The 12,811-nt window shown below is 45.5% G+C and overlaps 1 protein-coding gene across 6 annotated transcripts in view; it reads left to right on the top strand.

The window, feature by feature from the left end:
* The window catches only part of ESR2 (estrogen receptor 2), a 153,307-nt gene that overhangs the window by 84,449 nt on the left and 56,047 nt on the right, over window positions 1-12,811 (top strand). For 2 of the 6 annotated variants that reach the window (XM_068252056.1, XM_068252055.1), the window contains exon 4: window positions 10,606-10,784. In XM_068252056.1, the coding sequence (XP_068108157.1) occupies window positions 10,606-10,784 (179 nt within the window). Of the gene's footprint in view, window positions 1-8,041; window positions 8,191-10,032; window positions 10,104-10,439; window positions 10,522-10,605; window positions 10,785-12,811 lie in introns of those variants that run through there. The other 4 variants (XM_068252060.1, XM_068252059.1, XM_068252058.1 and 1 more) reach the window with 4 other exon arrangements.

Below are 12,811 nucleotides of genomic sequence, written 5' to 3'. Positions count from 1 at the left end.
TTTTTTTTTTCCCCCTCGACTGTGGTCTTCTGCGTATCGAGTATATTGCAGTTGTAATGTGTGATGCATCTTTCCCTCTCCATTATGTTGCAAACTTTTTTTTTTTTTTAGGATGGCAATGCAATGTTCGTAGTGTGCAAGTAGCCTAAAGTTTTTGTTTACTCTGATGTCTCTGATACCTTCAGATAAAATGTCTTGTGAAAATGTCTAATTTTACAGTGTTGAGAAACAGACTGGTGATGACTTATCTGTGAGTCTGGGAAACAAATTAATTTCAACTGCATTTATTATTATTATTCCTGTTATTATTATTATTATTATTATTATTATTGTACATTTAATAGCGCTGACATTTTCAAAAGTTTTACAGAGTATAGCTATGTTCATGAACTGTGAGTTCAGATGGGCTTTTAGAAGCTTTCTGTTCTACCCTCTGCTGTGTTAATTATAAGCAGCTTCTGCAACATGTAGATTATTCCAACTCACTAGACCTGAAATGGACTTCATCTTTCCAAGTCTGCATAGAACAGAAAGAGGTGATCTGAGAATTATTTATAAATAGATTTAAATGAACCACTTTTTATTTAATCTGCTTTCCAGTTCCAGGAAAGGCAGCGTAAAGTGTAGAATGAGTTCTGTGCTCAAACGAATATTAAATTTAGTTTAAACTTTGGATTTATTAAAGTGAATGTCAACAAAATAAAAAACACAGACCTTTGAAGGGGACAGGCTCTGGGTCCTATAGAGCTTTCCCTGTCCTCTCATGATGCAGCTCAGTACTGTGCCTGCACGAGTGCGCTTTCTCCCCCTCAGGCTGCGAGCACTCGGGCTTCTGAAGCCTCATGTGTCGGCAGATTGGAACAAGGTTGACTGCGTTGGAATGAAGGGGACCTTGAGAGACTCCGGAAGGTTCTATAGGACCCAGAGCCTTTCCTCTCCATAGGTAAGTATCTGTTTTTATTTTTCAGTTGACATTGGCTTTAAAGTGAATGTTTACCGGTTTTAAAAACAAAAAGTCAGATACTCACCTAAGGAGAGGGAAGGCTCGGTCCTAATGAGCTTTCCCTCTCCTCTCCCGGTGCCCGGTCCCGCGCAGGATCCCCCGTGGCAGTATTCGACCAGTTCGGTCAAATACTGCCACTTCCGCATGCCGAAGGGAGCTTTCGGAAGGCTTCGGGAGCACTCGGGCTCCCGATGACGCGGCCGCTCCATACTACGCATGCGCGAGCGCCCTCTATGACGCGCTCACGCGTACGTAGTATGGAGCGGCCCGTCTTTGGAAGCCCGAGTGCTCCCGAAGACCTCCGAAGTCCCTGCGGCGGCGGACGCGAACGGGGGAGCCAGCGCAGCACCGAGGGCACCGGGAGAGGAGAGGGAAGGCTCATTAGGACCGAGCCTTCCCTCTCCTTAGGTGAGTATCTGACTTTTTGTTTTTAAAATCGGTACCCATTGGCTTTAACCACACAGCCCAGGACCAAAACAAACTTCTGAAGCTCTTTAAAGTACCTCTGAATCGGGGGTGGGATGGTTCGGGGCAGAGCAGGATCATCCACAAGGCAAGCTAAGCAAGTGCCATGGGTGGGTGTCAAGAGGCCCAAAATGCTAGCTTCTCTGGGCCATCTCCCACGTCAGTTTTACCAAAAGGATCAAAAATGAAAGCTAAAGTTACTTCCTAGGCTGGGGGGTGGTTCAGTCATGTGGTGCCCGCAAAAACCTCTTTGTTCATCAGAGAGTGAAGCATAACCCAGGTAACAGCATGCCGTTCAGTTGGACAGCAGTGTCACCTGATGCAGAATTGGATTGGAAGCCAGTAAATTACTGCTCACTGACTTCTATAGTATGTGGATGGGTGGTGCCAGCACTGCTGTTCTATATGTGGGCCACCAAATTCAAAGGTGCAGTGGGCCACATCTATAACTTATGCATTTTGTGTTTGGGGGCCAGTGAAAAAGCCTCAGGGGGCCGCATTCGGCCCGCGGGCCTTAGTTTGAGGACCACTGGTATAGAGGGACCTATATGTGTGTTGTTTATGTTGCATATACAGGTCCTCACTGCATTGAATCTGATTGGACAGCATTATTATTACTTTGAATATGTTCATTTGGAAGCTTATTAGGTTATCTAATTTGATCTTACAAACCTTGCTTTACACCTATGTTATGTATTCCACCTGCCCGCATGTACTTTTTGCAAGCAAATGATCATAAAAAGTAAGCCAATAATGGTTACACTTACACCTCAATGGCCTAAACTCACATGACAAACCCTTCTTATAATTATAGGAGCAACTAGAGGAACTCCAGTGAACATTTTACTGTTGGCAGGTGATGTAGCTGCTGCATGGTTTTTGGCAGTTGGAAACAGCTGTAAACAGCTATTTTCCACAATGCAACAAGGTTCACTGACAGAAAACTGCCAAAAGTTCGAACTTTTCTTGTGGGAGGGGTTTCTTGTGGGAGGGGTTTCACCACAATATCAGTCATACAGCGCCCCCTGATGTTCTGTTTGTGAAAAGGAATAGATTTCTCACGTAAAAGGGGGTATCAGCTACTGATTGGGATAAAGTTAAATTTTTGGTCTGAGTTTCTCTTTAAAGGAAAGGTCAGAAGGGGAAAAAAAATCTTCTCCCCTGGCAGCCGATCTGTCTCTCGCTGCAGCTCCGGGGTCCCGGGATACCCTCCGTTGCAGATACTTTCTGCACCTGCACGAGCCACAATCATGCTAACGTGGCCTGGAGCGTTCTGCGCAGGCTCAGAACTACTTTCCCTGTGCCCAACGCTCCTGGCCGCGGGAGTGCGACTGTGCGCTCGTGCAGGTGCAACCGAGGAAACCCCAGGGGCTGCGGCGAGGGACCGAACGGCTGCCAGGGGCTGGAGGAAGCCCCAGCTATATAGATTTTTTTTCCTAAGATGTTTCCTTTAACCAATTACAGACATTGATGGGCTTCCGAGTAGCGATCTACTCAAATTCGGAATTCTAATGAAGGTTAATTACTGCACTTGTGACCGCGGGATGGGGGGTTAACATACCCAGATGTCCATGTATCCTATGCATGTGATTGCTGTAATACGCAACCTATGGAGGTGCGGTAGTGAGTGGTTTCCGAATTCGAGTAGATCGGTACTCGGTAGCCCGTCGCTGATTTCAGTGTAATTGGCACATTAACTGCAACTGCCATATTATTTATTATGCTATTTTGGCCTTCTTTGGTATGCTAACTATATGCACAGATGTCCTGGCACCTTAGACTCCGCCCTCTATGAACCTACAAACACCCGCCGAACCACGCTGCAAGTGTGCTGACTGGCCCAGCTGTCACTTCTCCCTTACTTCCCTTGCCCCTCATAGGTAGCCACAAGTGCCCCTTAGTATTAGGCAGCCAGAGGTACCCTCAGTATTGAGTAGTTGAGTAGCTAGTGGTGACTGAAAGGAGCTCTATTCAGTGGAATGCAGAGGGCAGGGTGAGTAACATTTCATTTACACTCTCATCAGGACTCTGCATAGGAAAGGAGGCACTAGGTGAGGGGAGTGAGCTGCCTTTCCATCATCATGCGCCTGTAGGTATGTGCCTACAGTGCCTTATGGTAAATCCGGCCCTGAATGTACATGTAGGTGTCAAAATTACCATCCACAGCTTTTCTTAAAGGAAGCACAAGGTGAAAATGAACTGATGAGATAAACAATTGTATCTATCCTCCTCCTCCTAAAAATGACCTTTTTTAGATATCCCACAGTTTGATTTTATTTTGAAATCTACTTTTTAAGTTTTTACAGTTTGTGTCTCTGCTCAATGTCATGTGCATTGAAGGATGCCAGAGCTAAAATCTATGAACTATTGATTTTTTTTTTTATCTCTTTCCTGCTTTTAGAAGCCATTCTCTGCCAGGAAAGTGTTTTATAGCTGTAATTCCTTATCAGTGAAGGTTACGCTACAGTCCGGCCCAGACTAAACAAATAACATTTTATATTGAACTTTTCTCCTGGCAAACTCAAAGCCCCTGTACCCAGTTCCAACCTGGATAGAAACCTTCACTTGCATGCCTGATTTTTAACTCTTTCAGGCAGAGAGAGAAAAAAAGGAACACCGCATAGTTATTTATGTACTTGGCACTGCACATACACATGTCTATCTCATCATGTCACATGTCACCTTATGTATCCTTTATGAAATGCGTATAAAAAACTGCTTCTTAAAGCATCGTGTGATTAAAAATATCTCTTTGGTGCCCCCATCTGCAGGCGACACCCCAGGCATCTGCCTAGTTACCTATGCCTTATAGAGACTCCGTAACAAAAATTGCATCCTGTTTTTTATCATCCTACAAGTTCCAAAAGCTATTCTAATGTGTTCTGGCTTACTGCAGCACTTTCTGCTATCACAGTCTCTGTAATAAATCAATGTATCTTTCCCCTGTCAGACTTGTCGGCCTGTGTCTGGAAGGCTGCCAAGTTCTTCAGTGTTGTGGTTCTGCTATGAACTCTCCCTTCCAGGCCCCTCTCTGCACACTGCCTGTGTATTATTTAGATTAGGGCAGCTTCTCTCTTCTCTCTTATCTTTTACAAGCTGGATAAATCGTCCTCTGAGCTGGCTGGGCTTTCACATACTGAAGAATTACAGACAAGGGCAAAGCTGTTTGCAGAAAGAAACAAGCAGCCTGAAACTTCAGTGCATGAGAGCAGAAGGGGGAAAGAAACACACAAATGATCTCTTGAGATTCAAAAGGAAGGGTGTATACAGCCTGCTTGTGTATGGATGTATTTTCTATGTGTGGACATACTGTACATCAACCTACTTCCTGTTTTGGTGGCCATTTTGTTTGTTTATAAACAAACTTTTTAAAACTGTTTTTAACCACTTTTAATGCGGCGAGGAGCGGCGAAATTGTGACAGAGGGTAATAGGAGATGTCCCCTAACGCACTGGTATGTTTACTTTTGTGCGATTTTAACAATACAGATTCTCTTTAAAATTGTGTCAAAAGATCCAGGGCCATTTTTGTCAATCAATAAAAATTAAAATTGGTACAATACTGTATACATCTGTTTATAAAACTGCAGGAACTAAACACTACACATTATGGACCTCCTAGGTCTTCAATGGTTGCAATGTACAATGAATGCTATTCTCCTTTAAATACATTCTGTAAGTATGAATTGTTTTTGTTTTGCATTATTCTTAAGTCAGCCTGTCCTATGATCCATTGTTTGAAGTTCTTTGCAGCCTCCACTGAATTCATTGGGTGGCTGTGACCCAAACTGCTTGGATCCAATATAAAGAATATTCATGCACAAATGAAATGCTGTTCAAATTCAAATTGATACTCAAATACAAATAAAATTAATCAAAGGACCACTATTGTAAAAATTTGTAAAATTTAAAATGTGTAACTATATACAAATAAGAAGTATGTTTCGTCCAGAGTAAAAGAGCCATACATTACTTTTCTCCTATGTTGCTGTCACTTACAGTAGGTATTAGAAATCTGACAGAACCGACAGGTTTTGAACTAGTCCATCTCTTTATGGGGGATTCTCAGCAAGGCTTTTATTCTTTATAAAGACTTTCCCTGGAAAGGATTTATACAGTGATGCTGGACATCTTCCCTGCTCACTGCACACTTTTTTGGCAGTTGGACAAAGCAACTGCCAGTCACTAAGCGGTTTGAAAATAAAGAAAACCCTGATAATCCCCCATGAGGAAATGGGTTATTCCAAGACTGGTGGTTCTGTCAGATTTCGACTACCTACTGTAAGTTGGCCAATCGGTCAGATGTATTGCTTGTGTGTGTGTGAAGGAACAATAAACTTGACTTTAAGGTTCTAAGAAGTCTGCGTGCAGATTAGCCCAGGGATCCTGCACCAGCATCCATCAACCAAGGTGTGCGGTTCTTTTGTATGGCATTGTGGGAAATAACAGCTTTTTCCAACTGCCAAGCAAGCAATATCTCCGTAAGTGCATAGAACTCTCAGTAACGAACATTCCATACAGATCACCTGGCAGAACTAAAGATGTCACCACCAGTGATAAATTTCAGAATGTAAATCAGGGAGAGGAAAGATGTTACAATGGGCAAACGCTGACTAGATAATCTATACATGAATATTGTAAACAATAAGCAATTGTATTCATGAAATCTATTTTCACTACAGTTCCTCTTTAACCTCCTTAGCGGTAACCCCGTGCTACACACTGGGTAGCCACCGCAGAGGATCACATGGCCCAGGATGATTTTTTTTATTTTTTTTTAATAGCGCTATACACTTTAGCTAGCGGTTCGCTAGCTAAGCGTATGCTCAAAGTTGTTTCGGTCCCCCACGATCGCCCGCAATACCTTCCGGTATATGTACCCCCCAGCCTTCCCACGCCGGCGCAGCCGCCCAATCGGCTCCAGGCTTCGCAATGACGGCGATCAGAATTGCGGATGACGTCATCTCCGATCTTCGCCATAGCAACGCCAGAAGCTGATCTGGAAAGTGCGCTTTTCGTGGGATCTTGGCTAGGTACGTATAGCCGGAGGCGATCGGCGGGCACGGTGGGGACCGGAGCAACTTTGGGCATACGCTTAGCTAGCGAAATGCTAGCTAAAGCGTTAAAAAAAAATTGGGGGGACAAAAAACCTCCTGGCGGACGCAGCCTCAGAAACTGCGTACCGCCAAGGGGGTTAAAGGACACCCGAAGTGAAAATAAACTAATGAAATAAGCAATTGTATCTATCTTCCTTCTCCTAAAAATGATTTAAGATTTTCCATGGTTTTATTTTACATTTAAATCTACTTTTTTTTCAGTCTTTACTGTTTTATTGTTTTTGCTCAATGACACATTCACTGAAGTATGCCAGAGCTAAAACCTATGAATTATTGACCCTTTTTATCTCTTTCCTGCTCTCAGAAGCCATTCTTTGCTAGGAAAGTGTTTTATAGTTGTAATTTCTTATCAGTGAGGGTCACACTGTAGTCTGGCCTAGTCCTGACTCAAACAGGAATTGCCACTTACATATCTGATGTTTAACTCTTTCAGGCAGAGAAAGAAAAAAAGGAACACCGCATAGTTATTTGTATGCTAGGCACTGTACATACATCATGTCACCTCGAGTATCCTTTAAGTCGCTCATCTGATGTGTAGGCTTGTTCAGAGTCTATGGCTAAACGTATTAGAGGCAGAGGATCAGCAGGACAGACAGGCCAGCTGCTTTGTTTAAAAGGAAATAAATATGGCAGCCTCCATGTCCTCTTCACTTCACTTCTTCACTTCATGTTCTTTAAGTGTGTCTGTGCTCTATCCAACACCACTGCAATTCTGTTCCCATTACAGTAAAGTTGTTTAAACTCCAAGTACAGGCACAGGGGTCAGTGACGGACCTAGGGCATTTGACATCCGGTGCTGAGTATTAAGACGCCCTCCCCAAAAAAAAGTGTCATGCTAAGCTGGTAATGCTAGGTGTAGGATCCCCCCATAAAGTTGGCCTCAGTATAGGTAGCTACTATAGTTGCCCCCGGTGTAGGTAATCTAGTTGCCCCCAGTGTAGCTAGTATAGTTGCCCTAAGTATAGCTAGTATAGTTGTCCCCAGTATAGTTGCCCCAGTGTAGGTAGTATAGTTGCCCCCAGTATAGCTAATATAGTTGCCCCCAGCGTGGCTAGTATAGTTGCCCCCAGTATAGCTAGTATAGTTGCCCCCAGTATTAGCAGGGCCGGATCACTGACCAGGCAAATCAAGCATTAGCTTGGGGCCCCAGTAAGAGTCTAAGGGCCCCATCAGCCAACTGAGGAGCCAGCATCTTACATTCTATCAGCCGCTCCCTGGCTGGAGCCCCTCCGTGCCTCAACTCTCCGCACTCTGCTGACGATGCAGCAGTATGTGATCCAGCCCAGACGAATGATCGAGCAAGCAGCGGCCGTTGCTATGGTGATGTGGCCGCGTGCCAGCTCTGCTCCCTCCAGCCCAGTCTGTGCAGTCAGACGTAGACTGATGTCAGCAGCGTGCGTCACGCTGCTGACATCATCAGTCTGCGTCTGACTGCACAGGCTGGGCTGGAGAGAGCAGGGCTCACATGTGGCCACATCACCATAGCAACGGCCGCTGCTTGCTCGCTCGTTCGTCTGGGCTGAAAGACGTGCTGCTACAGAGTCAGTAGAGTTCAGAGAGGAGTTGCAGCACGGAGGGGCTCCAGCCAGGGAGCAGCTAATAGTAGGTAAGATGCTGGCTCCTCGGTTGGCTGCATGTCAGGGGGGCCCAATCTGTAAGTCCGCTTAGGGCCCCATTCAGCCTTAATCCGGCTCTGAGTATTAGTATAGTTGCCCCCAGAGTAGCTAGTGTAGTTGCCCCAGTATTAGTATAGTTGCCCCCAGTATAGCTGGTATAGTTGCCCCCAGTGTAGGTAGTGTAGTTGCCCCAGTATTAGTATAGTTGCCCCTGGTATGGGGGAAGCTTGCAAGGATGGGTAGGTGGGACATCAGCGGGGAGGGGGGCCAGACCCCCCACCTCCCTCACCTGGCTCCCCTCTTTCTGGTGCTTCCCCCTTCTAATTAGCAGCAGCAGACAGAAGCGGGCAAGATCGGGCGGAGAGGAATTACTCACCTGCTTCCTGGCGATGGCACGCAGCGGCATCCTCACATGACACTGGTCTCTGACATATCCGCCGCTCACTATGCTTCTGCTAATTAGGAAGCACAGTGAGCGGTGGAGAAGGCGTATACCACTATCACGTGACGATGACGCTGTGTGCCATCGTCTGGAACGCAGGAAGTAGGTGAGTAGTTCCTCTCCATCCGCTTCTGTCTGCTGCTGCTGCTAATTGGGAGGGGGGAAGCGCCAGAAGGAGGGGACCCAGGTGAGGGAGGTGGGGCGTCTGGCCCGCCTCCCCGCCGCTGTCCCACCTACCCCTCGTTTTTGTGTTGTTTCCCCCTCCTGCACAGGCCTCTGTGGGAGGTCTTGGTGGCACCCCTGGGACATCTGTCACCTGGTGCGCTTCTCTCCCCTTGCCGCACTATGGTAGGAACGCCCCTGACAGGGGTTTATTACATTTTATGTTTAATAGATCATTGTCATGCCTCCCAACTTTGAGAAAGTGGGACACTTTAAGATATGACCCTGCCACACCCCTAATCACGCCCCCGACACACCCCTAATCAAGCATACCACTAGAAAATGAATACGCTAAATATGTAATTTTAGAATTTGAAGCACACTGGTCCTTTCTACAATCACTAATTTTTCTTCATATTACCATTTGAAATTAAGAAATATATCAATTTAGTTTTAAATCTGTACATCAGTCCCGAAAGAAAGACCAATGAAGAATGAGGGACAGAGGGAGTTGGATCGCAAAAAGAGTGTCCCTCCGAAAAAAAGGACAGTTGGGAGCTATGCATTGTTTTTATGATTACTGCATAAAATGTTTCTTAAAGCGCACCGCTGGTGAACAGTAAAAAAAATACATACCGAAAGGTATTAAATTTAAAGAGAACCCGAGGTGTGTTTAAAGAAGGTTATCTGCATACAGAGGCTGGATCTGCCTATACAGCCCAGCCTCTGTTGCTATCACAAACCCCACTAAGGTCCCCCCTGCACCCTGCAATCCCTCATAAATCACAGCCATGCTGTGAGGCTGTGTTTACATCTGTAGTGTCAGTCTCAGCTGCTCCCCCGCCTCCTGCAGAGCTCCGGTCCCTGCCCCCATCCCTTCCCTCCAATCAGCAGGGAGGGAAGGGATGCAGGCGGGGACTGGAGTTCTGCAGGAGGCGGGGAGAGCAGCAGACTGACACTATAGAGATAAACACAGCCAGCTCTGACAAGCTGTTTGTCAGCAGCGTGGCTGTGATTTATGAGGGATTGCAGAGTGCAGGGGGACCTTAGGGGAGTTTGGGATAGCAACAGAGGCTGGGCTGTATAGGCAGATCCAGCCTCTGTATGCAGATAACATTCTTCAAACCCACCTCGGGTTCTCTTTAAAGATTGGAATGAAGTTTAATTCTTGGTAAAGTTTTTGTTTTGTTTTGTTTTGTTCTGTTCATTTGCCACATGCTTGTTTCAGGTGTGTAATTTGGACACTATTGAGTCATGAAAGATCAGCAGGACTGTCAGGCAACTGGTATTGTTTAACAGGTAATAAATATTACAGCCTCCATATACCTCTCACTTCAGTTATCCTTTATCGCAGGCAGCCTGGTGCTCAATACACAAACATTTTATCTGGTTTTAAAGGAATTTCTGCGGATTGACAAAGGTACAGCTGAATCCTTCCTATTCTGACTTCAGACCCGTATAGAGGGCACCGAAGCATACTGTTTTCATAACTTTACAGCCTGCTGTTGGCAGGCTGGCGCTGTCTCTGGTTTGTACTTGAATAGTCACCGGGTGCCACACCCAGATTGGCAACGATGCACGGGTGTCTCGTACCCTTTGGACTGTAAGCCACTGTGTTGTCCTGCAGCTTATTTTCAAGGCTGCTGAGCTGCAGGATGCCAGGCAAGGAGCTTCTGTGGTTAGAAACAAAAATAAGGACATTTGTTGATTTTTAAGAGTAAATATTTTTTTCTAAATACAAAAATTTGTGATAAACACTATTACAGTTTTTTTTTTACTTCTCAGTCTTCTTTGCCTACAGGGAAGCCATGAAGAGGAAATCTATAGGTGGCGAATGTGCCAATCATCATATAGGCAGTAACCCAGGCTCTAAGAGAGACACCCACTTCTGTGCGGTGTGCAGTGACTACGCCTCCGGCTACCACTATGGCGTGTGGTCCTGTGAGGGCTGCAAGGCTTTCTTCAAGAGAAGCATCCAAGGTAGGTTGCGTCCGCTTTGCTCTCAACACTTGTTTAGGTGGATTGAGGACATTCTGTTTACAGGCGCCGAGTGTTCTGAATGAACTAATGTATTCAGAGGGGGAACGATGTCTGATAATGACGTTTGTACGCCGTGAATGCTTTCTGTGTTCAGATGGTTAAGTTAAATGCAAGCATGTGGGCAAATTAGCGTAATTGTGTAATAGAGGCAGCCAGGGTAGATCTGTTTTTTTTTTTTTCTCTTAGATGGCTTTGGTGCCTGGAAATAATTGGGGACTGATGGCAACACCAGGATGCTGATTAGCTTCATTGAGTAAGATAATTTTATTTCAGGAATTTACATCGAGTAGAAACTAGTTAGTGCCTGTAGGCTGAGGCGTAACTACAAATCACTGGGCCCTCCTGCAAAACTTTGGATGCCCCCCACTTGCTTTCTGCACAGGTAAACTGAGCACCAATGTTATTCAAATGTATTTCTATACGGATCAGAGGTGCCAGCAGGATAAAAATAAATACAATTTTTAAAAATTGCTTGGAGGAAGTGGTGGGCTTGCCTCCCAAAAGCAGACACGAGATCCTGTCTTCATATAAATCAATACATTTATTATATGGTACCCCAAAAAACAGTGCAACGCGTTTCGTAGGTCAAACCCGCTTCATCAGGCAAACAAAATGGGGACAACAGGGATTCTGCAGTAGTGGGTTTAGCACCTCAGACAGCAGTGAAGCACTGGGAGAATTTTCTCTATCAATTACATTTGCTTCTGTAATAAAACATGCATGTTTTCACACATACAGACACACAGAAAACCGACAGATGGGTGTGCTCCCAGCCACGACTTATTATTACACTCACTCTTCTCTAGACTCCTCCAGTATCACTACAGTACACAGCAATTGAGGAGGGGTAAGGAGTTTGGGGGCTGGGTGGTGTACACAAAAGCCTGCTACACACCCTCTACAATCTGGCTTTAAGAAACACCACAGCTGTGAAACAGCCCTCATCCAAGTCTGCAACGATCTGCTCATGGCAAGGGACAGAGGGGAATGCTCCATCCTAATCCTGTTGGATCTCTCAGCGGCTTTTGATACAGTTGACCATGAAATCCTGCTTAACAGACTGCAGGAGTACTGTGGCATCAGTGGATCAGTCCTCCAGTGGTTCAGATCATTCCTGACTGACAGAACACAGAGAGTATCCCTAGGACCCATAATGTCCAAACCTGCACCTCTACAATTCGGAGTGCCACAAGGATCAATCCTATCCCCTCTGCTGTTTGCAATCTACATGTTGCCACTCGGCACACTTATCCAACGACATGGCCTGACGTACCACTGCTACGCCGATGACACACAGCTATACCTGTCCTTCAAACCTGGTGGAACAGACCCTACCCCAAAAATAAACTCTTGCTTAGCTGAGCTACAGGCATGGATGAATGATAACTGGTTGAAACTGAATGCTGACAAAACTGAGGTCCTGTTTGTCCAAAGCCAGTGCCCGCCATCAAAACAGCTCTATCCTAAAGCAACACCAATCAGGATTGGGAATTCAGACATAAACAGCTCCAACTTTGTGCGCAGCCTTGGCGTACTAATCGATGGGGAATTGAGTTTCAGAAACCAAATTTCATCTGTAGTTAAATCCTCCTTCTTTCATCTGAAGAACATTGCAAAGATTAAACATCTGATTCCCCCAGAGGATCTTCCAACCCTAGTCCACGCCTTCATCACATCACGTCTGGACTACTGCAATGCCCTTTATGTTGGCCTCCCCAAAAAGGACCTGCGCCGCCTGCAATTAGTGCAGAATTCTGCTGCCAGATTGCTAACAAACCAGCCTCGCCACTGTCATATTACACCGATCCTTCGCTCACTGCACTGGCTACCAGTAGAATGGAGAATACTCTTCAAGATTGGACTGCTGACATTCAAATCCCTGCACAGTCTAGGCCCTGGATACATGAAGGACTTGCTGAAGCTGCACCACACCTCTCACAACCTCAGATCAGCAAGTTCTATAAACT

The sequence above is a fragment of the Hyperolius riggenbachi genome, chromosome 9, assembly GCF_040937935.1.
Source record: "Hyperolius riggenbachi isolate aHypRig1 chromosome 9, aHypRig1.pri, whole genome shotgun sequence".
NCBI lineage: Eukaryota > Metazoa > Chordata > Amphibia > Anura > Hyperoliidae > Hyperolius > Hyperolius riggenbachi.
Note: the sequence above shows the minus strand (reverse complement) of the source record. Positions and strands in the feature narration are given on the sequence as shown.